Below are 26356 nucleotides of genomic sequence, written 5' to 3' on the forward strand. Positions count from 1 at the left end.
TGAAAGTACTTCATTTTTGTAACGATCTTTTTCGACTTCATGGTACTGTCAGAAGATTGCCTTAAGTATTTGGATATTCACAGTACTGAAAAAAATAAAAGGAGCGTTAAAATAAGTGCCCTAGTTTTTGCTGACTTGGTGTGGTGATGAGACCAACTATAGCTATCAATGTTATTGATTCGTTAAGAAACCGACAGTAACTTTTTTGTCCTGCCCGGTGTCCTAACATCAATAAATGACCTTCCTTGAGCAAATCACCACCCAGCTTTGCCCTGTGGCTGCCTCATGCACCGTCCCCTGCGGCTACAACGAGGATAAAGTCACCGCTCAGCCCGCCAGGACCCAGCCGTCACGCCTCTCGTCCCCTCAATCTATTATAAACCTTGAATCACCAAACTTAAGAATGAATAAAACTTCCAGCGTCTCATAGTTGACATTTCTAATAAGGCTCGTGGGCATCCTTGAGGACCAATCATTGAGGGCCTGACGGGCTGTGAGACGCCTGGACGGCAGCCCGGCGGGAGGGCGGGAGGGCGGGAGGGAGACGGGCGTGACTCGCGGTTGGTCTAACATCCCGCCAACATTATCAGGGCCGGCTAGCTTCCGCCCCCTGAACACCCTGATTGCCTACCCCTCCCCCTCGCCCCCCCTACACACGCACACCGTCCAAGCTCCACATTCTTATTCAGCCGCTCGCAATATTCATCGGGGAATGAGGGTCCTTCCGTCCGGGCTGATCCTCCGCTGAAGAATCAATCGGTTAGCCGGGCGGCCGATGGGTCTTTAATCCCGGCGGCGACGACATCATGGGATCCACATCAGAATCATTCCGACAAGATCACCATCATACACGCCGGCAATGAATACATCCCCTCCGCCCATTGGTCCGCCTGATCAATGTGGCAACAATCGCAAAGCCAATGAGGTGCCGCGGGGGGCGGGGCGAGGCGTGCCATTGGCGGGACCGGGGCGGTGGGCGTGGCCAGCAATGATGGGAACGCTCATACAATAGAGTCTAACGAGGATTACACGAAACATATCACATGTAGGGTTTATTTGCCTCATCTGGAAGTGAGGAGATGAGTGGAGGGTGAGCTCTCGCGGTGAGCAGAGTGCGCGGCGCCGACATGGCCCCGCCCGCCCCCTAGACCCTCTTGGCCGCGTCCAGCTGACTCTTGTGCCTCTTGTGGAAACCTAATTGTTGTTGGGATAACGTGTGGCAGATGCTGCCCAGCGTGGGCCCCGCTGGGGTGCTGGGTGGGGGGCTGCGGCCCCTGGGGCATTCTGGTTTGCCCGCACACAACCTGCTGGGGTCGTTGGCGCCCTTCCCGCTGCCCTTCTCCACGGTGGCGTCCTCGGTGTCGGGCGGCCTGAGCGGCGTGACGGCGCCCTTCGTGGTGGAGTCGCTCATGCGGGACCGGACGCTGGCGCGCCCCGTGGCCACTAAGCCGCCGCCTCTCCTGCTGCCGGACGACCCGCGCCACGACCACTACTACCACAAGGACGACGCTGCCGCTCACTACCTGGGGCTGCTGGCTCGCCCCGCGGGGCCGGACCGTCTCACACCGCCCGCCCCGCTGCCCTCACCGCCCCGCTCCAGGGAAGGGGACGATGGCGGCCCCGGCGGGTGCGGGTGTGAGGGCGAGGGCGGCCACAGCCCGGGACCCGAAACCCCGACCAGCAAACCGCACCTCAAGTTCTCCGTGACTGCCATCCTCGGCCACGACACCCACAGCAATTCACGGCCGGATCCGCTGCACAACGACCATCTTGAATCAGGTACTGTAAACCCTCTACCTTGACGATGGCACTGTCTCTCTTCCTCCTAAACCCAAATATCTTCCCGACAATCATCCCGAGGCATAATTCATGACCTAACTCCCTGACACAAAAATTGTTCATAATTCCTGTCCCGTCTGTCCTAAGCCGGTCACTGAGCGCATGTATTCTCCCCACTATCCTCCCCACACTGGGACTGTCCCGGCATATTTTCCCGACGCAGGCATGTTCCCGGCTACTTCGCCGACCCGGCTAATGATCGCCGATATTTGATTGTAGGCCTTGCTCTGCTTTCTTCTGGCCAGAGGCACTGTCCTTTCCCACCCTAGCAAATGCAGTCTTTTTTTTCTATCCGCTAAAAGCACTCCGTTTTTAGCCCCACGCCGAGACAGATGTGTTCCCGGCCACATCTCGCCCCAGGTACTGTACTATCCGTTCCTTCCTCGGCACAGGTATAGCCGCCTGGCTGCCGCCTTCACCGTCCCTCCACCCAATGTGTATCTTCTTCCCGAACAGCTCGAGTCAAGGACACGGAGAGCTTAAAAAAGGTCGGAATATGCCGTTGTTGTGTGTTTTCTCATAAGTTTCATTCATCTTTTTCTATCATTACGATTCATAGCCTACTTATAAACTACTAATTTTCACGTCCAGCGTTCCGGCGCCTCAGGAGTGGATTATCTTTAAAATGGTGCGATCATTTCTTGTTTAGGAATGTTTGTCTAAATAAATTATAGCCACCGCCCATGATGTGTGTGTGTGTGTGTGTGTGTGTGTGTGTGTGTGTGTGTGTGTGTGTGTGTGTGTGTGTGTGTGTGTGTGTTTGAGGGCGACAAGCGAGGAGTGGCGGGATGAGGTGGCAAAAAATCTTAAGCCTAATTAGGAGGCGAGTAAAGTGCCGCTCTGAAGGTGTGTGTGTGTGTGTGTGTGTGTGTGTGTGTGTGTGTGTGTGTGTGTGTGTGTGTGTGTGTGTGTGTGTGTGTGAGGGGGGCGGCCAGCCACTCAGCCATGCACGCAGCGATGCACACACGAACACACGCAGCACACACCGCCCGCCCAATAACACAACGGGGACGCCGCCGCTCCCTCGCTATGACTGTGTGCGTGTGTGTGTGTGTGTGTGTGTGTGTGTGTGTGTGTGTGTGTGTGTGTGTGTGTGTGTGTGTGTCGATATATAAGAAATGTGTCTCCGAGTCTGTGCGAGAGGCGCTAATCGTTAGTCTGTTGTGTCTGTGTTACTTTTCATATAAGTCTGTTTGCGTCTCCGTGTGTGCTTAGCTGTATGTGTCTTTCCGTCTCTATGATCATGTGTCACTGTGTCTATCTCCTGTCCGTCAGTCCGTATGAGAGTAAGTATGCCTGTGTGTCTGTCCCTATACTGTCATCTCCTGTCTGTTTTCATGTGCGATAATGTGTATGTGTACGTATGTGGGTGTAGTGTGGTTGTATGTGCGTCTCTGCGTCTGTCGTTCATGTACAATTATGTGTGTGTCCGCGTATCTGTCAGTATAATGGGATGTCTGCGTATCTGTTTGTCTGTCTCATTAGCGCCCCTCGCAGACCCTTCATTCCCTTCGCCTCCCTCAGTGACGTGACAGGGAAGGGTACAATCGGGCGCTGCTGCTCCTCATTCCAGCTTCCCCAAATCTCATTAAGTCATTGCGAGACGAAGAAAAAAAACCGTAAAGTGAAGGTTCAGCTAAGCAATAAAAATAGACCTTGTCATTAATCAGACTCGCATATTCACTTAAAAAATTATAGGAAATATGCAGAAATTAGATGCCATTAATAGATACATTTTCTGTCATGCCAAATTGCCGCAGAGCATAAAAATAAAGTTCTTATAAAAATATTTAGAAGTAATTATTGAATATTCATTAAATCACATTAAAATTATCTGAAGGTATCGAAAAGGAGAACTCTCTATTTATCTATCTCTCTTTCTCTCACTTTACCTATCTATCTTTCTCTCTATCTATTTAACTCTATCTATCTATCTACCTAAGTGTTCACGCTCACCTCCCTATCATAAACGTTTTTTTCATTCTTATTAAATTCTTACTTCCGAAGCGTCCTGACCGAGGCCATTCCTTATTTTTCATCCTCGGGTTTTTCTCTCCTTTACCTTTTTTTTTTTTCGTTGGACATTTCCTCGTCTTTTTCTTTCCCTTCCTCGTACCCTTAATTATGTTGTCTCCCTCCTCCTCCTCCTCTTCTTCTCCCTCTCTCCTCCTCCTCCTCCTCCTCCCCCCCCCCGCTCACCACGCCCTCCCCTCGTGGCTCGTAATCGCCGTTATTTGTTTCCCGTAATTAAGCGTCGCGCCGTGACGTAATAATGATGATGATGGTGTTGTGTCGTGTTGGCGTCACTTTTTGACATTATTATTATTATTATTATTATTATTATTATTATTATTATTATTATTATTATTATTACTATGACGATGGTGCATATCGTCTTCATAATCTAGAGTGATGATATTCTCATTATCATTATCATCATTAATGTTAATAATAATAACACTCATACTAATACCAATACCAATAATAATGATGATAATAATAATAATAATAATAATAATAATAATAATAATAATAATAATAATAATAATAATAATAATAATAATAATAATAATAATAATAATAATAATAATAATAATTTCTATGAATTTTCCTATTATTATTAGAGTTAAAACTAATATAATTTGTTATTTAAAAAATTAATGTCATCAGATACTTAATATTAAGCAGCAAGTTTTTATCAGAATAAATTTATGAGCGAAGAAATGATAGCTGTATATTATTATTATTATTGTGTGTGTGTGTGTGTGTGTGTGTGTGTGTGTGTGTGTGTGTGTGTGTGTTATTATTTATTATTTATTATTATTGTGTGTATTATTATTATGTGTGTGTGTGTGTATCATTATTATTATTATTATTGCAATAGCTCCATACCCACCAAGGCCATCACAACCCCAATCACAACCACCACCATCACCACACCACAACCACCGCCGCATACTATACGATGGTGACAGTATGGGGTTCTAAGGACGGTGATGGTGGTGGTAGTGGTGATGGTGGTGATGGTATGCAGTGAAGCAGATAATGGCATCACCTCTCTCACCACATACCGTCACCACCACCGCCACCTTCCACCTTCGCCACTTAATTGTATCACCAACACCAACGCTTCAGAACATCCTACCGCCACATCTACTCCACCAATCAGGTAATCAGACCTTCAGTTAATCGGATGAGCGCTGATCTAATCCTTATCGCTGGCACTCATACATGGCGTCTGATTTTCCTCTTAATCTTCCATATGAGAACGCAATGGCAAGTATATTCGAGCGTGAAGGTCTATTTTGCGGTGTAAGAAAAGAGAACACAAAGCGAGATATTTCGTGGCCTGTGAAATATATCAGCAGGCAAATTAATTCAGCGCCTTGACTGACAGCACCATCAACGACTTCAACAAAAAAACATGATAATAATAATAATAATAATAATAATAATAATAATAATAATAATAATAATAATAATAATAATAATAATAATAATAATAATAATAATAATAATAATAATAATAATAATAATAATAATGATAATCTCATTTGCTCATCCCCCGTGACACAGCATTTATCACCAAAGTCTGAGCGATATTCATTTTAAAACTTCCTTTCTTCTCACCGTAATAATGATAATAAAATAACGAAAACATGCAAATTCCTTCCTAAGCCACCCCCCAAACACACACACACACACACACACACACACACACACACACACACACACACACACACACATCTGAAGAAATTAAAAGAAAAACACAAGGAAAAAGAAAAGACCAATTCACCAGTTACTATTTTTCCCTCTCGGCTCCTTCAGCGTAGGCGAGTAGCGCTACAAATGAGCGTTAAGGAGCAGGCCAGCGCTAAGGGGAAGGTTACCGGCGGGCTGGGTAGCGGAAACTGCTTAACGGAGGGAGTGGGAGAGCGGAAGCGGTAGCGAGGGAGACAGCGGAAACGGTTGCTAATTGAGAGGGAAGCGCGGAGGGCAGAGTCAAGGCGGGAGGAAGGAAGGAAGGAAGGAAGGAAGGTGGTGTTGATCTTACGTATTCGCGGGAGTCATCAAGGAATTAGTCATTGTTAAGTGCTGGTTCATTTTGTTTAGACACGATTTACTTTTTGGGTTTAATTTCGTTGCGTGTATATTTTTCACAACTAATATCAAGCAAATTATTATTGTTACATTACTGCATCATTATAATTTTACTATTATTATTATCATTATTATTATTATTATAATCATTACTATTATTATCATCATCAATAGTAATAAAAATAATAATAATAATAATAATAATAATAATAATAATAATAATAATAATAATAATAATAATAATAATAATAATAGTGATAATATTTAATTCTACATGTGTATTCAATTGCAGGATTCTCAGAGATGAAATGTTATGCAATGATATATTTATTTACTAGTCATGTATTCTCTCTCTCTCTCTCTCTCTCTCTCTCTCTCTCTCTCTCTCTCTCTCTCTCTCTCTCTCTCTCTCTCTCTCTCTCTCTCTCTCTCTCTCTCTCTCTCTCTCTCATATACACACAAACGTCTGGAGCTCGACGCCTCAACTAAATAACAGTTATTAACAAACTTTTTATTGCCTCAAAGTTATAATTACTCTTAGAAAAACTACGACACGTTAAATTTTTCACGTCACCTTAACTTGAAAGGTGAAAAGTGGCATAAACGCGGTGCTTCAGGAGAGGGCCGAGTGTGTGTGTGTGTGTGTGTGTGTGTGTGTGTGTGTGTGTGTGTGTGTGTGTGTGTGTGTGTGTGTGTGTGTTTGTTTGTTCGTAGCTTAATGGCAGTCGCTTCGTCATGTACTTAGAAGTTTAGATTTTCCTTGGGCAGACTTAATCGCACATCCCTTTCTTTGGTCTCTGTCTTGATATATTTATTTTTTGATCTCCTTCCTTCATTACCTTTTTCTCTCTTTTACATACTCCATTATTTTTCGTCAGTGTGGCCAGCCCATACTTTTCATTCTTACTTTTTTTCCGAATTGTTTCTTTTATCTGTAGCCTTCATTATTTTCAATCTTTATCTATCGCTTATCTGTCTGTACGTTATGCTTATTTTTTGATTAATCATTTTAATTTTGATTTTACAGGTATTATATTGTAATATTTTCACTTACTTGGTCCGTTTTTTTTTCGTCTCACTAATTCATTTTTTCCTATCAATCCATTTATCTGCTTTCCAAAGTCGATCTTCCTTCACTTCTCATTTTCTCCCACCTACACTTTTTCTCCTGTTTTTCTTTCTTCCTTACTTCCCCTTCCTGCTTACCTACTGTTTCATTTACTCTCTACCTTTCTTATTTTCCTTCCTTACCTCCTTTCTTTCTTTCTTTCTTTCTTTCTTTCTTTCTTTCTTTCTTTCTTTCTTCCTTTCCTTCCTTCCTCCCTTCTATTCTTCCTTCCCTCTTTCCTTCCTCCCTTCCTTCCTTTATTCCTTCCTTTCCTTCCTTCATACACTCCTCTCTTCCTTCTTCCCTTCCCTTCGTTCCTTCCTTCTGTTATGGTTGTTACGAAAACTCCCGCTACTGCTTCCTTCCTTCCTTCCTTTCGTCCTTCTTTCCATATCTTTTCTTTTCTCTCCCTCCTCTCCCTCCTCCCCACCTCACCACCGCCCCGCTGCCTCACACTCTCACACACACACGGCCGATCCCTACCCGCATGCCGCCTCGCCTGAAGCCGCGCCTTTGCCTCAAAACTCGACACATTTTCCCCCACCACTTCAAAGGCCCATCACTCCCCGCCGAAAATATCTCCTTGTGAGGGGCGTGAGAGACTCCTTTCCCCGTCGCGCCTTACACAAGAAGACGAGAAAAAAAGGTGGAAAGAAGGAAAAAAAACGCAAATAAAAATAAAACTCTCAGGCAGAAGTCTTGTTGCCAGTTCTTTTGCATATTTCGGGTTTTCAATAGCGATTCATCATTTAAGGAGTCGAGAAGGAGATGGATGAATCATAGCCGGACAAAAGTAGAGAAAGTGAAAAAAAAATTACGTATAAAAATAACTCTCAGGCAGAGAAGTCTTTTAGTCAATCCGTTGAGTTAAAATGTTCTTCCTTATACCTGTTAGCCCGGTTTTCAATAGCTGTTAATTATTCAAGGAGTCGAGAAGGCGATAGATGAATAAAAGCCGTATAAAAAGAAAGTGAGACGCTTCTAAAAATAGCTTACGTGGAGGGAACGTCTTGTTGTCAGTCCCTTCCGTTAAAACATTCTTCATTTTACACGATATTCCGAGTTTTCAACGGCGCTCAATTATTTAAGAAGCTGAGAGGGCGGGCGATGGATGAATTATAGCCGCATAAAAAGAAAAAAAATGGTGAGAAGAAGAGATAAAAACGGGAAGGTCGTGTTGTCACTCCGTTCAGTTAAAATGTTCTTCCTATTCCGGGCTTTCAACGGCGCATAATTATTCAAGAAGCCGAGAAGGCGGGCGATGGATGAATAATCGCCGCATAAAAAAAAGAAAAAAGAAAGCCAGATGCCCTCCCTTCATGGTTACTTAAGGAGGCTAAATAAATACTTCACGGTAAACTTTGATTCTGCATATTTTAAGAGCGCCGCGCCGGGCTTCATTAATAGGCGCGCTGAGGGACCTCCGCCGTGCACGCTCCCGCCGCAAGATTACCCAGTCGACCGCCGCTAATTACGAGACGCGGGAAAAATACACAGAACCGGAGTTACATTTAAGCTTATAATTATTCCCGAGTCCTCAATAATAATTCCCCGCAAACAATTGGGTCGGAAATTGTGTATATATATAAGCTTAACACGCTGAATGCAAAGGAAAATGTGTAATGCATAATTTAAAGATTGGTAGTTTTCACAGCAGACAAAGGTGGAGGGTCGGTGTGTGTGTGCGTGTGTGTGTGTGTGAGAGAGAGAGGAAGTTCAATTTGGAGTAATTAACGTAATAGTCTATAATGCTTAAATAAAGGTTCAGCATTCGATTCCTTGACTTATGACTTATATATTTACTCAGTTCAGTTTCTTTAGCAATTTAGAATTCGATAATTTAGGCCTGTTTTATAATTCTTTCTTTTTTCTATATATATTTTATTCCTCTTAATCTCTAGTTTATTTTTATTATATGAATTATTTCTTATCCATGAAATTGCAAAATAATTCAGTTAGTAATCCAGCTATGCATTATTTTTCGTTATCAAAATTCGTCCATTTTTTCGTAATCGCATGGCAGCCTATAATTATACACTTAACAGTACAAAATTAATGCTATACAGTTTTCTTCTTAATCTCTACTGTCACGCTTTCATAACCGTGTCTCAACTTTTCTTTTATTCCTGGTTTCAACTCATCATCTATTCACTCCATCCAACGCCGCTGTTAATCCTTGCATCCCCAGCTCTATCTTCATTCTCTGACAATTCACTCGCTGCTCTCTCACAGTCACCTCAAATTCTGCGATGGATTGCCTTCATCTTCCTTCTCCAGCGAATGTTTCTTGTTTTTGCACACTGGCCGTCAGGGTTTCGGCGTCTCTAATGCAGCGCTGAGCAGCAACCAATCACTTTGCGGACGCTTTAGAATATTTCTGATTCAGGATTAGTGCAGCAGTCAAGCACAGCGGTCTAGAATCTTGCCTAAATCACCAAAAGAGGTAATATCGATTGCATTCACTTACTCTCGCACTTAATCATTTATTCACCCACTCACTCACTCACACAGTCATTTATTCACACACGCACTCTCTCACACACTCACTCACTAACGCATTCCCTTGCTCATTCAATCACTAACTTGCACGAGCACACTCACGCATTCTCTCTGACTCTCCATATTTTTCCTCCCACTCATTTTCCAATTCTCTCTCTACCAATTATTCTTGTTCGAAAAAATAATATATTTTCAAAAAGTTTGGTGAGTCATATTCGTCGTAATAAATATTGAATAGACATAAGTTTTCGTTTCTACCGGAGCAGCATTAAGCTGACAACACTGATGTAAGAACACGATTGTAGCCGCCTAATCGGACGTTCCTTGTGTATCGAAAAATCATCAACAACGATATAAATAACTAGGAAATGGGGCCAGCAAAACAATGATCCATCTCTCTCTCTCTCTCTCTCTCTCTCTCTCTCTCTCTCTCTCTCTCTCTCTCTCTCTCTCTCTCTCTCTCTCTCTCTCTCTCTCTCTTTTCCTGGTCCTCCACCCAGCACGCCTCGCCTCGTCCTCACGCCGCCTTTCCTCCCCCACAGAGAGCTGCAGCAGCATAGTGGAGAGGACCGCCGCCAACCTGCCCCAGCTGGCCCGCCCGCGTCCCATCCTGCACTCCCCCTTGCAGCCCCTCATGTCCTGCCGGCCCCCCTACCTGAGCGGTGAGTGGGGCGACGGGCCAAAGAATGACACCCACGGGGGGCAAGGCGCGCTGAGTGGAATCTTAGCGTCGCTTGATATATATATATATATATATATATATATATATATATATATATATATATATATATATATATATATATATATAAATGGAGAGAGAGAGAGAGAGAGAGAGAGAGAGAGAGAGAGAGAGAGAGAGAGAGAGAGAGAGAGAGAGAGAGAGAGAGAGAGAGAGAGAGAGAGAGAGAGAGAGAGTTAATTTCTACTAATAATAAATAATGGCTGACAGTGAACAAGAATGCCTGGCAAATGAACACTCGAATGAGCGCAAAACAAAGCGAGGCAAAACAAACAAAGCACTGAATGAAAACCCGGATCAGTAATTGTGACACATATTGGCAGCGCGAGATGAAGCTTGGGGAGGCGGCGAGAGGAATCAACTAATGAGACTGTCTCCTCCCTCTCTCGTGCTTTATCGCTCTCCCTTATTTCGCTCTTCATTATATGGACCTGTTACACTCTTTATTCTCTTTCATATCAATAATTTTCTATCTCGCTCACTCATCCAATTATGACTTTTACCTAATATACGTCTCCTTTTCCTCCCTCACCTCTTCCTCCTCCTCGTTCTTGTCCTCCTTGTTCTCTCTTTGTCCTCGTATTCCTCCTCCTCCTCCTCCTCCTCCTCCTCCTCCTCCTCCTCCTCCTCCTCATTCTCTCTTCCGGGTGCCTCCTATTTACTCCTCTCATTTCTCTTCTCGACACAGTGTACGGCAGCGTGGGCGCCATGGGTGGGGTGCCCTTGCCCAGCACCTTCCCGTGGGCGGCGATGGGCGTGGGCGTGAGAGGCAAGCCGCGCCGGGGGATGCTGCGACGGGCGGTGTTCAGCGACTTCCAGCGCAAGGGTCTGGAGGATCGCTTCCAGGTGCAGAAGTACATCAGCAAGCCGGACCGCAAGAAGCTGGCCGAGAAACTGGGCCTCAAGGATTCACAGGTAAGAAGAAAGTGGTTGAAGTTGGTCCATTTAGGTACGATAGAGAGCGTTTGAATGAGAATCGATTGAGAAAGGAAGGGAACAGTGAGGTAGGAAGGGAAAATAGTATAAGAAAAAGAAAAAAAGAACACGAATAAGATAATGATATGAATGAAGATGATGGAGACGAAAAAAGAGGAGAAGTAGGAGGAGGAGGAGCACGAAGAATAGGATAAAAAAAAAGCATAACATAAAAGAAGAACACGAAATAGATAATGCTAAGGATGAGAATAAAAATAAAAGAGGAGAGGCGTACTCGTATACTGGAGTGAGAGATGAACGGGGCAAAATGAAAGGAGGGTTGAGGGAGAGCAAAGAGAGATGGGGGTAAGAGAATGCGGAATGAAGAAGCACTACCAGAGGGGTGAGGGAAGGCAAAAAAGAGTGCCAGGGGAAGAAACTGAGTGTATGATGATTGAGGGAAAGAAGAGAAAGGTGAGAGAGGGGAAACAAGGAGACGGGGAGAAAGAGGGGGAATGCAGAAGGATGAGTAGAGACAGGAGGGGAGAAATGATGACAAGAGGGGTAAGGAGGGACGAAAAGTGGGGGAGGCGAAAGAAAAACTGAGAGGGAGGAAGGAGAGGTGACGAAAGCTGCGGGGAGAGAGGGAAAGAAGAAAGAACAGGGGGAGATGAGAGGCGAGAGTGAGGGAAGAGAGAGAAGGAGGGAAGGGGAGACAAAATGGATAAGCATAGGTAGGAATGGAGGGGGAGAGAAGGGGAAGAGGAGGGGAAAGAGAACCAGTGAGGGGAGAGGATGAGGGGAAACAGGAACGGAGCGGCACGGTGGAAAAAATAATCCTTGGTAGTTTTTGGGACACTCTCTAGGGCGGTGAGGGCGTGTAATGACGGTGGTTGCGGCGTGTTCACCAGGGGACGGGGCGGGAGGACGGGAAAGTTTCGTTTAGTCGGCGCAACATCTGTGGTCATATGCCGGAGAGAGACAGGAGGGCACGGGGCGGGAGGACGGGGCTGGCGTGCATGAATGAGGGTGGGAAGAGTGGTGCTGGTGGGACGAGTGTTCAGGCAGACACAATGAAGAAAATACAATACCAGACCTTTTAAATCGAGACAGACAACCTAGGAATAAGAGAATACTACTAGATCTTACTTAATTTGAGACGGATATTAACGAAGAATGAAGAAAATAGTAATAGATTTTACTTTAGGTTGAGAGAAAGACTAGAAATAAAAAAAATGTTAATAAATCTTACCTTGGATTCAGACAAAGACAAATTAAGATCAAAAAAGAAATATTAGACCTTACTTTGGATTGAAAAATAGACAATCTAGTAATAAAAAAACTCTAATGCCCCTTACTTTGAATTGAAACAAAGACTAGGAATAAAAGAAACACTAATAGGCCTTACTTTGAATTGACAGACAGACTAACTAACATATCTTTCGTCAAATGTTTCAACTCCATTCTCAACCACCGAAATACACACTAAAAATAATCCACAAAGCCATATATTGCTACACCCGATCAGTATTTCCGGTCGGATGGATGCTGGCCGAAATATACATTAATATACATATGTATGGCCGAGTGAGGCCCAACGCGGGGAACGGTGCAATAAATTAAGCAGACCATTAACCACATGCTCAGGTACACGCTGCACAGGTGGGCGGGAAAGTAGGGGAGGAGAAGGAGGAAGAGGAGGAGGAGGAGGAGGAGGAGGAAGAGGAGGAGGAGAAATGGGGGTAAAATAATATGTAGTACACCAAAAATGAGAGAATGTGTGTGTGTGTGTGTGTGTGTGTGTGTGTGTGTGTGTGTGTGTGTGTGTGTGTGTGTGTGCAGAGGAAAAGAAAGGAAGCGATCTTTATATATATTCTTCTAGGTACTTTTTTCCTGATCCTTTCCTTCCTTTCTTTACGCCATAATTAGTCTTTTTTTCCTTTTTTTTCTTTCCTATATTTTTCCACCCTACATTCGAGGGTTTTTTTCATAATCCAATTTTTAAAACCAGCCTCTTCTTTTTTTTTGCTATGCCCCTTTTGCGTTCGGTTCCGTTTAGTAGTATTTTTTCCTCGTCCCTCTCTCTATTTTTCTCTTTTTTATCATTCCCTTCCTTCGCCCCTTTTTCATTTCTTGTATTTCGGTTCACGCTTTTTTTTTTTCTCTCTCTCCCTTCTTTTGCTTATTCGTGCGGCATTTCGATTTCCAAACACGCATTTTCCTCTCACATTTTTTTTTCATTATTCCCTGGATCGATTTTATTCATATATTGCCTTGTGCTGAGAGAGAGATTTTGGAATAGGCTTGGAAGAAAAGGAGGAGGAAGAGGAGGAGGAGGAAGGATAGGAAGAAGAACAAGAAGAGCACGAAACAGATAGTGCTTAGGATAAAGAGGAAGAGGAAGAGGAGGAGGAGGAGCTGGAAAAGGAAAAAAAGAGAAAAAATGATGATAAGTAAAAAGAGAAGGAGGAGGAGGAGGAGGAGGAGAAGAAAAGGGAAGAGGAGGAAGAGGAGAAAGATGATGATGATAGCAACAGTGACAAAGATGAAGAAGAGAAAAGAGAAGAGAGGAAGGAATGATGAGCAAAAGTATGAAAATAAAAATAACGAAGAGGAGAAAGAAATTTTGAAAGGAGGAGTGTGCGTGTGCGTGTGTGTGTGTGTGTGTGTGTGTGTGTGTGTGTAGGAGGCGGACGGGCGTGGACGAGACAATATTGGCGTTGGAAGGCGTGGAAGTGATGTGGGAGGAAGGCAGCGAGGATGTGAAGCTAAGGAGGAGGAGGAGGAGGAGGAGGAGGAGGAGGAGGAGGAGGAAGAGGAGGAGAAGAAAGAAGAAGAAAAGAAGAACACGAACACGATAATGATTAGAACGAAGATGAGGAAGACGAAAAAGAGAAGGAAGAGGAGGAGGAGGAGGAGGAGGAGGAGAAAGAGAAGTAAGAACAAGAAGAGGAATAACACGAAACAGATGATGCTAAGAATAAAAATAAGGAAAAAGAGAAGAAGAAGGAAGAGAAGATAGAAAAGAAGAGAAAGAAAAGAGCGAATTAAGAGGAGAAGCTGAACGGACGATTAAGATAGTGCGCACAACAACAACAAAGGTGATAAAGAGGAGGAGGAGGATGAAGAAGAGGAGGAGGAGGAGGAGGAGGGGAGAAGAGGAGGGTAGCAATACTCGGCTCCTCATCATTAGCAACATCAGGATCAGCGTGAGGAGACAGCTGGGACCGACACCACAGCTCCCTTTATTTATTACGCCGATATTATAACTGCCGGGGGAAGGGAAGGGAGGGAGAGAGGGCGAGGGAGGAAGGAAGGAAGGGAGAGAGGGAAGGAAAGAGGACTAGGAGGACGAGGGAGGGAGGAGAGAAGGAAGGGAGGAAGGAAAAGAGGAATAGGAGGAAGAGCAGGGCGAGAAGGAAGGGAGGGAGAGAGGGAAAGAGAAATAGGAATAGGAAGAGAGCGAGAGAGGAAGGAAGGGAGGGTTTCTGTGAGGGGTGGCGGGACGAAAGGAAGGAAGAAAGGGAGAAAGGGAGATAAATAGTGGAGAGAGTGAGAGATGAAGGCAGAATGAGAGAGAGAGAGAGAGAGAGAGAGAGAGAGAGAGAGAGAGATAATAAAGATGTAGGGTAAAAATAAGCAAAAGAGGAACACGGAAAAGGAGGAAAGAGAAGGAAAGAAGGAAGGGAAAGGTAGAAGAAAAGAGTGAAAGATGAAGGCAGGAAGAGAGAGAAAGAGAGAGACGATTAAGATGTGTAAAAATAAAGAAAAGGAGACTACAAGGAAAAGAAGAGCGGCGGGGTGGAGGGAGGGGGAGGCGTATAGAGGGAGAAAGAGGAGGAGGAGGAACAAAAACAAAACAGAGTAAGGAAAAAAAGGCACAAACAGAGGGGGAGAAGGTGAGACAAAGAGGGGAAGGGGAGAAGGGTGGACACGGGGAGTAAAAATGAGGAGGAAGGAGGATAAAGAGAAAGACAGGTTAAAAGAGGAAAGCAAAACCATAAAAAAGTACAAAAAAAAGGAAAACAAGACCATTCATCATCTCTCTCTCTCTCTCTCTCTCTCTCTTATTACCCTCTCCGCTTATCTGAACACGTCTTCTTTAAATCCCTTCCTCACTTTTCCTTTCGCCCTTTCATTCTCTCTCTCTCTCTCTCTCTAAGTAATAACAACGACTTCCCTGAAAACAAAAACGCATCGCCGACATTCACGTCCAACAATACCTAGGCAGACCCATCAGGGCCCAGTCCACCCCAGCAGCCACGCGCACTCCAGCCCATTCTCTCCTCCTCGCACACAACACTCGCCTTCGTCCACGCCGGGGAATTAACGCATAAAACCGAGGCGTGCACGAGGACCTTTCTGCCGATTTAGCTTCATCGCGTTACTTATTTCGGTTCTCTGGATTCGAGGCGAGGCGTGGTAGTAACGTTTTTAGTTAATTCTGCCTTGTTGCGTCCTTCCCCTCCACCTCCGATGTGTTTATTGGGATCCAGGATGCTCTAGTAGCTCGTGTAGTAATTATAATGAGGCTGTGTATTGCTCCGTCGTGTTCCTATACCTCTCCAGCGTTTACGAAGGCCCAGAATGCTCTAAACAGGTCTTGTAGTAATTGTAATGATGCTGTTCCGTTTGGTCCCTCCTCTTTTACCTCTGCAGCGTATACTAAAGGTCCCAGGGTGTTCTAAATAGCTTTTGTAGTGATGGTTAAATAGGTTTTCTTTCTGCGTCCTTCCTCCTTCACCTCCGCAGCGTCGGGGTGTTCTCAACAGCTCCCGCACTATATAGCAATAACAAGGAACGTCGGTATCTTGGAGCGGCGGCAGCGGAGGCGGAAAAAGAGCGCAAAATAAGCACAATAACATCATTTTCCCGGCAACTTTGGTCATGCAATATTGTGCAACAGTAATGGCTGCTCGGAGCAAGATGGCCAGCGTAACAAGTTCAACCACTAAACTACACGAGCAAGCAAGCGTTCCGCCATTACGGGCTCGGCGGAACGGCCAGCAGACGCGCGCTTATTATCACCGACAATAACCATTAGATGCGGCGACACCTTACCGGGAGTGATATTTTTTGTGTATTTTCTCTCGTGTTCGAGGCGGGTTGGCAAGCCGGCAAACTACACGGCCTTCACACCTTGTAACGTTTTTTCCTTTCCTCTTTTTATTTTGCTCTCTCTCTCGCTCCCTCTCTCACTTCTCCTTCTCCCCTTCCGGTCCTTTATTATATCTTACTTTTCTTACGTTCTTCCCTCACCCTCGTCTATAAATCTCCAGCGGTCATAATAACGCATTTGTCGAGTTAACGCCCCACTCCATCACCGCACAGCTGCCGCCAATCACCGCGCGCCTTACAACTTCATCGACCACTCAGAGGGCGTGTAACAGAGCTCCTTCCACACGTCACGCTCCCTTGGCCAATCAGAACCCGACTCGCCCCCTTTTTGAAATACGACCAGCTTTAAGAACGACGGATATCCACATTGTTTTCGTATACACCGTCGATAACATTTAGGGGGCCGTCGGCGGAGTGGACGTCCTAATTGACTGCTCGACACCGACTCGCTTGTCCGTCCATGGCAACGGCTGTTTGTTTGTTTAATTGTTTCGAGACGGGCGGCAGGAGTGTGTTGCTCATTCACGACCATCAGTCATCCCCTAAGTGACTGATTGGCTTAATGACTGACTGCCACGCCAGACTGAAGGGACAGACGGCAAGTGTTTTTACATGTATATCAATTAAGATGGAGGGTTGGGAGCATTTTTCTTCACCATGTTTTTGCTTCCTTCCAGGTCAAGATTTGGTTCCAGAATCGTCGCATGAAGTGGAGGAACTCCAAGGAGCGAGAGCTGCTGGCAGCGGGCGGCACACGGGAGCAAACACTGCCAACCAAGAATAACCCGAACCCGGACCTCTCGGACGTGGGCGAGGAACAGCGATCACCTTCCTCAGTCGGCCCCTCGCCCTCCTCTAAGGACGAACTCAACCTCCAGTCTTCTGAGGGAGCCCAAGAGTACCAGGGGCGGAGCGAGGACGAGTCTGGCTACCTTGGCCAGCAGGGCCGCCAGGAAAGCTTTGGGCCCCCGCTCGGGGCGTCACTGCCGGCCAAGATTCAGATCAAAGACCTCACGGCACTCTCGGGCTTCGGAAAGTCGTCGGCCGCGACCTTCTTCCCGTACCAGGACGCTGACGCCGACTACTCCGACGAGGACATCAATGTCACCGACGAGCTGGTGGCCTCCAACAACGAGGACAGCGAAAATGACTAGTGCCTCGCGGCACGTCCTTCTTCAGCAGATGGTTCCTCGCAGCTCCCGGGGTCTCGCAGAGGCCTGAAGCGGCTCCCGCGGTCAGAAATGACTGTCTCCCTCGTGCAGGGTCGCCCTGACCCCTAAAACTTTACCAGTGTCAATCTTGTGGTGGCCGTTGATCTGCCGCGGCGGGCCAGGTCCTTCCGGAGCCACGCGTCGGGGATCACGCCGGCTCATCGTCCCCTTGCGTTGCCGGGCGAGTCTCGGCGGCGGCTTCTCGCAGCGAACACAATAGTAGTCGCCGCTGCCCTTGACGCCCGATTCCTAGCGATCACAACCTCGCCTCTACGAACCATCCAACGGCGGCAAAGAGGGCGCAGGGCTTGATGGCGTCAGGGGAGACTCCAAAATATTCGTCACGTAGACTCAACTCATCCCCTCACTGAATCATTATTGTCCCCTCCACTCCTCCATCAGACAGACCAAAGGCAGCGGGATGAAAAAGGGGACGGGGGCCATTTTGACATCTTTTCAAACGTACCTGTAATAGTGACCTGGCCAGCTGCTCGGCGTCGCCCGCCACCTATATGCGTGTGTATTATTCTACTGATAATATTGTGATATACGATCATATGTTATCTTTCTACGCTTACTGTCTCCTCCTTTCCGTAATATTAATTCCTGATTTTGTAAATATAAGTTTATGCCTTGGTGCGTTGGGTCGCTGGAGAGAGAGAGAGAGAGAGAGAGAGAGAGAGAGAGAGAGAGAGAGACCATAAAAACATAAGAAAAGTTTTTGAAAAATTCGATTAGGAAGCAATTTTTCACATCCTTTCTTTCGCTCTGATTCCTTCCTCTCTCTCTCTCTCTCTCTCTCTCTCTCTCTCTCCCTTCCCTGACCACTCTTTGATCCTCTTGATGCTCCTCTTGCCACACACAAGAGGAAGAGGAAGAAGAAGAGGAGGAGGAGGATCAGGAGGAGACGGAAGAGGCGGCGAATGAGAGGAAGGGAGGGAAGTGGAGAGGAGTGAGATTCGAGGCAAAAAGAAAGAAGCACAAACATAAAGATGAAAACATTTGACTGAAAGTGAGAGATAAAAAAAATAATGAGAAAGTAGAGAGTTAAAAAAAAAAAAAGGAGATAGAAGAATTGCCAGCGATAAATGAATAGCGGAAAGCAAGATAGGAAAGAAGTGAAAAAGGAGAAAGATGCAAGAATGTGTCAAAACTTTTTCAACGTGTTACTCAGTGGAAAGAACACCGAAGAAGAGTACAAATATGACAGTGAATGAAAAATGAAAGAACTGAGTAACGCAAAAGAAAGGAATAGAAGTAAAGGAATAAAAACAAAATATCGAAGGAAGAGTGTTGATGAAGAGGAAGGAAAATAAAAACTATGGTGATGAATGTACAGGCCCACCACCACCACCACCACGACCACCACCACCACCTCCCCCACCGTCTCCCCCACCACCGCCGCCGCCTCATCTTAATTCCTCCTACCCCTCCCCTTACTCTTTGTCATCGTTGTCCTCCTCCTCCTCCTCCTCCTCCACCTCCTCCTCCTCCTTTTAATCATCCTTCTCCTCTCCCTTATGTAAGTCTGATGGAAGAGTTCTCGCTATAGAGTAAATAAAAATAATAAAGAAAATAAATACTCAGTCAATTCCATAAGACATTAACGAAACACTCCGAAAAGAAATTAATGATGCAGACTCACACAAGACATTTTAAAGGAAGTAAGTAAAAATAGATGTGTCAGTGTTTAAGGTTATTTGAACAGTTGAATAAGACAAGAAATATAAAAGTAAATGCAAAAAGAGTATTGTTCGCATATTCTGTCAACTGAAAACCGAGGAAAAACAGATAGATGTTAATTTAAAGAGCTTAAGTCCCATGAATCAATGAATTAAGGGAGGGAAAACAAGGAAACCCGTCGACAAACAAAAGAGGATCAGCGGCAGCAGCGAGAACAAAAGAGCATCGAGGGAGCGGGAGAGGCGCCAGAACAGACCTCCTCGACTCGCTCACTCCCCTGTCGGTTCATAACAAAACTTTCTCATCTCATTTTCTTTTCCGCGGAGGCTGTGTGTGTGAGGAGGCGTGAGGGGAGGAGAACCAACAGGCAGCGAGCGACCCACGTACACACACACACACACACACACACACACACACACACACACACACACAGATACATACATACACGCACACATACGTTATAAATACAAAGACACATTACAAACACCAAGATAGAAATACGCAAACACACACACACACACACACACACACACACACACACACACACACACACACACACACACACACACACACACACACACACACACACACACACACACACACACACACACACACACACACACACACACACATTTTCTTACCCCGGCATCTTGTCACCCTGATATAAATAAAAAAAAAAATCAATAAACATATCATACTTATCAAGCGGTGTTATTTTTCCTTCCATATCCCTTCGCTATTTTTTTTTTACGTGGCAAATCAGAATAGACGACAAGAGATTACCGGATGAATAAAACACTAATTTATTATAAAACGAGTATGCACAGTGTTAGATGCTATAATAAGTTTGAGGCAGTTAAGGTAAGTAAAGGAAACATAGTACTGGTTCAATTTAACAGTAATAATGATAAGAAGAAAAAGAAAACATTATATTGATACAGTTCAAAGCCTTGCCCTACTATCTCCTCCCTTCCCCTCCTCGTCCCTGTCAGCTGTCCTACGTCTGCTCCATGCCAGTGTTTTGTCAGCTGTTCCATCCACGTGTGCCTTCGCTGCCCCGCTGGATGCCCCGCTGCACGGCCCGAGTGTTGGCCACGCACGAGTGAAGTGATAAATGGAGTAATTGATCGATCTGCGCGTGGATGAATGAGGAGACTGGTGTGCCGAAGCGAGGACAGACCAGCAAAAAGACGGATATAATAAAAGGGTGAAGAAGGAGGGTTTAATGAGACAAATGAGTGGATTAGTGGAAGGACATACGCACCGATGCAAGAACAGACCGGTGAAAAGACAGATATTAAGGGATAAAAGATTGCGGGATTGGAGACGAGTGAAAATTTTAATGTGCTAATTGATGAAGTGACACGGGAAGACAAATAGATTAATTAGTTTCGAGGATAAGGGTGTTGATGCATGAATAGTGAAGTGGTGTAATGATTAACCGAACACAGAATGGTTGGACGAGCGAATGTAAAATAAAATCGATGAACAGAAGAGATAATGGGCCGCTTCTACGAGAATACGATAAACAGTTAAAATTGGATTATTGAAAGGTTGCGCGCATAATGCATCCACAATACGATAAATGGATTCATGAAACAGTGGTATTATATATTTCAATTGCAATCAGGAGTTATTCATAAAAAAAAATGAGCTCTTTCGAACCTTTTCACTTCTCAGGAGCATTTGTAGGTTACATTAACCCTTAAAAACTTGAAGTGATGTGATCTGATCTAGAATTCCTCACAGAACACGAACTCGAACCAAGCGAGGTGCTGCTGCTCTGCCCGACCTCCAGCAGCACCAGCGGCAATAACAAAGTATAATGCACTCGCTGGACGGGACTCCCTTATCTGTCGCTGGTAGCTGACTATTGTTTCATGCGTCATTATGAGATTAAATGCCTTGTTTTATCTTACATATCTCACAGATCAATGTTATTATTATTTTTATTACTATAATAATAATAATAATAATAATAATAATAACCAAAATCATCGTCATCATCATTATTATTATTATTATTATTATTATTATTATTATTATTATTATTATTATTATTATTATTATTATTATTATTCATACTATTACTACTATTACTGTGATGATCATTATTATTATTATTATTATTATTATTATTATTATTATTATTATTATTATTATTATTATTATTATTATTATTATTATTATCATCATTATCATTATTAGTATTATGATTTACATTAGTGACTATTAATATGCCAATTTGAAGTTCCCCATATAGGTAAGCCCTAAATTTGCATGATAATAATAATGGAAAAAAGAAAAAAATACATTAGGCTTAGTTGCATCACTTTTCAGTCCAGTGGAATATAATATAAAAACGTTCCTTGAACTTTTTTTTTTTTTTTTTTTTTTTCCTTCTGTCTGCCTTCCCTTCACCCCGCCGCCACGCTCGCTCTCGGCCCCTCACGATGAGCTCGAAACACGCAGAAGACGCCAGTTCGAGGCCAAGAGAATGAAAACATCGCTGCTGATAGAAGCTTTTTGGAATTCACGATACAGCTGAGGCAAGACCCGATTTGCTATACGAGGCCATACCATCAATACGTTAGGCATTTAACTAGTCTACCGTTAGCAATATACGTATACCTTGAGAGAGAGAGAGAGAGAGAGAGAGAGAGAGAGAGAGAGAGAGAGAGAGAGAGAGAGAGAGAGAGAGAGAGAGAGAGAGAGAGAGAGAGAGAATAAAAATGTCAGGAATGCGGGTGGCCATCTGAAGAGCAAGGGATGAAGGCTATTGACTAACACTGTTTTGGTTAGGGATTGTCTGGGAGGGAGGGAGGGAGAAAGGGAGGGAGGGAAGGAGAGAGGGAAAGAAAGATGCAGAGTGTAGTACGTTGGAAAGCAGTGAGAAACGCAAAAGATAATAGACAGTCTTTATGTCTGTCTATCTATCTATCCGTCAATGTTTTTCTCTGTTTCTCGATCATGCATGTATATATACGCTTGAAGCCATGTATATATGTACGTATCTATGGACGTATGTATGTGCGCTACTACACTGAATTAGCTGATTTACGACTCCTTATATAGATTCGTTCAGCATTTTTGTTACCGAATATGTTTCTTCACTCGGAATCTTGTGTATGATTTTCTTAGCTGACACAACAACTGTATTATTCTCGTTTGTATCATGGAAGCAGATGAAGGTGGACACACACACACACACACACACACACACACACACACACACACACATACACACACACACACACACACACACAGACAAACACACACACACGTACATACCGAACACAACATACACCCCCCCCCCTACACACACACATATACAACCCCCCCCCCCCCACACTCACTCTTCGTCGGCATGTGTAGGTACCGCCCGCCAGCAAGGAGCGCCGCCGAGAACCGCCCATTGAGGGGAATCTAAACAGCTCAAGAGAGAGACTCGGGGCCCAAGTACGGTACACGACATGGCCATCGCTGCGGGAACAAGCGGGACCAAAGCGTCTTGTTGTTGGAAGAGCTTAAAGCTGTTTTCATAGGGGCGTGAGGCCATAAAGGGTTTAGGAGAAAGAGAGATGGAGGGAGGGACGGGCAAAGGGAGGCGTAGGGAGGGCAGGGAAGGGAGTGCACTAAATGTTTGTACAGTTGGCCGAACAGAGTGCTTGATGTAGCTTGATCGTGCTTAAAATCATCGAGTATAAATGACCTTCTTTCCATCACGGCTCTGTTCCCTCGCCCCGACTCCCCGGCCACCTTTTATTTTTCCTTTTCCTCTTACCCCTCTTCTCCTCCTCCTCTCAAAAATCGGGGTGCAGAGCTTAGGGCAAAGAGGGCCGAGGGAAGGGAGGAGGCGGAGAGAGGAGGCGAAGGGGAGGCTTAGGAAAGGCAGACTGTGGAATGGGAGCGAAAGGGAAAAGAAAACGAATTCTTAAAAATGGATGAGTAATTGAGGTACATTCTCTGCCTGCCTGTCTGTCTGTCTGTCTGTCTGTCTGTCTTATTTCTGCCTCTCTCTCTATCTATATATTTACTTACCTATCAATCTATCTGTTCATATTTTTCTTCATCTCTCAATTCCGCGTAAACATAAGCAATTCAATAAGTAGTAAAGTCTTATAAATCCACTGAATAAACTTTTTGTGAGAGGAAGAAAAAGAGAAAAGCATAGCAGCAGCATTAGCACAAAACGCAAACACACACGCAGAGAGCAAAAGACGCGTAAAAACAAAGTATAATTAGGACGATAAAAGGTTCGGGCATGCGTAAGTCTTTCAATTCCATAAACATCGCGGTAATTGTTATTGACTGTTATGCGCTAAAAGTCTCCAGCTGCTGAGTTCGCTTTTTCACGATCGTTCTTAGGTCAACGAACGAGGCCGGTTTTTAACATGGAAGGAGGATCATAATGAGGAGAATATGTAGGATCTTTGCCGAGCTAATATGAACAGCAACGGGAGACGAGGACGAGGACAACAAGAACGCGACTACCACCACCACCACCACCAACAACAACAACAACAACAACATCAACAACAACAACAGCAAACAACATCACTACCGCCGCTACCACCACCACCACCACAACCACCAACACACTCACCACCAAAAACAACAACCACTACTACTACTACTATTACTACTACTACCACTACTACTACTACTACTACTACTGCTACTACTCTATATCAATACGACTAATGCTGTTACGATGGCGATGAAGATGACGATGATGACGATAACACACACACACACACACACACACACACACACACACACACACACACACACACACACATACACAATCCAGTCCATCGCTTCCCGTGTTCTAGCGATAAAAAAGTGAAACAAATAAAATACTGAAAACTCAATAACAGCGATGAAAGCTTGCAAGGAAAAAGTGAAAACACGTATGAAGGAAAATAAAAAAGAACGATAAAAACTCGGATGGCGGACAGAGTATTTACAAGGAAACGAAAGAATAAAAAAAAAACTACAACAGCTCCCAAAATAAAAATAAAAAGGGTAGAAAAATATAGAGAGAAATAGAACAACGCAATGTATAGTAAGGTATATGAAAAAGAGAGAAAAAAAGAGAGAAAGAGATAAATCAATGTAAGAAAGAAATGCAGAAAGAAAAATACAATAAAAAAAAAACAGCGAACAGCAAACTGAAAAACAAGACGAAAAGAAGAAAAAGAAAAGTGATCATGTAGTTAGGAAGAGAAGAGGCAAAAAAAAAAGAGAAAAGAAAAGATCGAATAAAGATGAAAAATACGAAAACATACGAGAACATAAAAAAATACAATAACATAAAAAAATACGATAACATACGAGAACATAAGAAAGTAAAGAACATACGATAACATACCAGAACATAAGAAATACGATAACATACAATAACATACAAGAACACAAAATATAAGTTCGAAAAAAAAACTTCAGCTACCCAAATTATGTAGTAGAGGGGAAACCCAAGCAAGAACATTATGCTTGAAGACAAGGAGATAAAGCAGGTATGTTGATAAAGGAGGAGAAGTAGGAAAGGAGAGAAGGGAGGAATAAGGGAATGAACGAAGGAGGAAAGGAGGGAAGAATGGAATAAGGGAAGGAACGAAGGAAGGAAGAAAGGATGTACGAGGCAGAAGTGAGGAAACGAAAAGTGTAAGGGAATGAAGGAAGGAAGGGAAGAAGGGAAGAAAGAAAAGAAGGATAGAAGGAAGGAAAGAAGGAAAGAAAGACTGGAACAAAGGATGGAGGGAAGTGTAGAGCAAAAGGGAAGGCAGGAAAGGAAGGAAGGAGGGAAATAATGAATGAATGAATGAATGAAGGAAGGAAGGAGACATAAAGAAAAAAGCAGGATGATATGATGGAAGGAAGAAAGAACAAGCAAGATAATCACTACATGGACCAGGAAAGGAGCGAAGGAAGGGACGGAATGGAAGGAAAAAGGAAGGGAAGGAGGAAAAGAACGGAGAGAAGGGAAGGAAAGATGCTGTTAAAGAGAAAAGAGGAGGCAAAGAATAGAAGCACAAGGAGATGGAAAGGAACGAAGGAAGGGAAGGAAAGGAGGGAAGAGGAGGAAGAAGAGGAAGGAAGGGAAAGGAGGGATGGAAGAAGGAATGCTTTAAGGAGATGGAAATGGGCGAAGGAAGGAAAAAGGGAAGAGGGCAGGGGTGGACGGAAGGGAAGGAAGGGCAGAATAGGGGAGGAAAAAGGAAAGCGGAGGGAAAGGACGAAGGGAAGGGAAGGAGGAATGTTGTTAAGGATAGGAAAGAGAAGGGGCTCACAGAGATGGAGGGAACGAAGGAAGGAAAGAAGGTGTGGAAGGAAGGGAAAGAAGGACAGGGAAGAGACGGAGGGAAGGGCAGGGAATGGAAGGATGAAGGGTAGGAAAGGAAGGAGGGAAGGGGCGGGAAGGAAGGAGGGATGTTGCTCAGTGAAAGAAGGAAAGAAAGGAGGAGGGCAGGGAAGGGCAGAGAAGGAAAGAGGGAAGACCGGGAAGGAAGGGCAGGAAAGGGACAGAGGGAAGGGCAGGGAAGAACGGAGGGAAGGGGCGAGAAGGAAGGAAGGAAGGAAGGAAGGAAGGGTCGAGAAAGAAAGAAAGAAAGAATGGAAGAGGGCAGTAAGTAAATGGAAGGGGAAGGAAGGGCAGGAAAGGGACGCAGGGAAGGGCAGGGAAAGGAAGGAAGGAAGGACCGGGAAGGAAGGAAGAGGGAAGAGGGCAGTAAGTAAGTAAGTGGAAGGGGAAGGAAGGGCATGAAAGAGACGCAGGGAAGGGCCGGGAAGGAAGGAAGAGGGAAGGGCCGAGAAGGAAGGAAGGAGGGATGTTGCTCAGTGATGTCTGCTTCGTATCGATCCACCAATGAGGAGAGGCGAGGACGGCTGCTCCTGACAGTAAGCGATGGTGATTGGCTCTTGATGGCTGCATATATTCCCGCCATGAATTTGTTTTTCGCCTGATCTGCCCGCCACTACCACTACCACTACCACTGCCGTCCCTCCTCTCCTCCTCCTCCTCCTCCTCCTCCTGTTTATACTCCTGCTCTACTCAATCCTCCTCTTCTTCCTCCTCTTTTTCCTCCTCATCTTTGGCCTACTAATCCTACGAACCAAATTATCAAAACTTAAAAGATGTAT

The 26356-nt window shown here is 44.6% G+C and overlaps 1 protein-coding gene across 2 annotated transcripts; it reads left to right on the top strand.

The window, feature by feature from the left end:
- Positions 1–535: 535 nt before the first annotated feature.
- On the top strand, positions 536–19845 carry LOC127007415 (homeobox protein DBX1-like). Of its 2 annotated transcripts, XM_050878407.1 has the most exons (5): positions 536–1779; positions 2232–2327; positions 10090–10209; positions 10975–11201; positions 16997–19845. In XM_050878407.1, exons 1-5 carry the CDS (start codon positions 1224–1226, stop codon positions 17471–17473), a joined length of 1476 nt encoding a protein of 491 aa, XP_050734364.1. In that variant the 5' UTR covers positions 536–1223; the 3' UTR covers positions 17474–19845. The 2 variants fall into 2 exon arrangements, with proteins under 2 accessions (XP_050734364.1, XP_050734365.1); XM_050878408.1 differs by lacking the exon at positions 2232–2327 and having other exon boundaries at positions 537–1779.
- The last annotated feature ends 6511 nt before the right edge of the window (positions 19846–26356 follow it).

Source organism: Eriocheir sinensis, chromosome 35 (assembly GCF_024679095.1).
Source record: "Eriocheir sinensis breed Jianghai 21 chromosome 35, ASM2467909v1, whole genome shotgun sequence".
NCBI classification, from domain to species: domain Eukaryota; kingdom Metazoa; phylum Arthropoda; class Malacostraca; order Decapoda; family Varunidae; genus Eriocheir; species Eriocheir sinensis.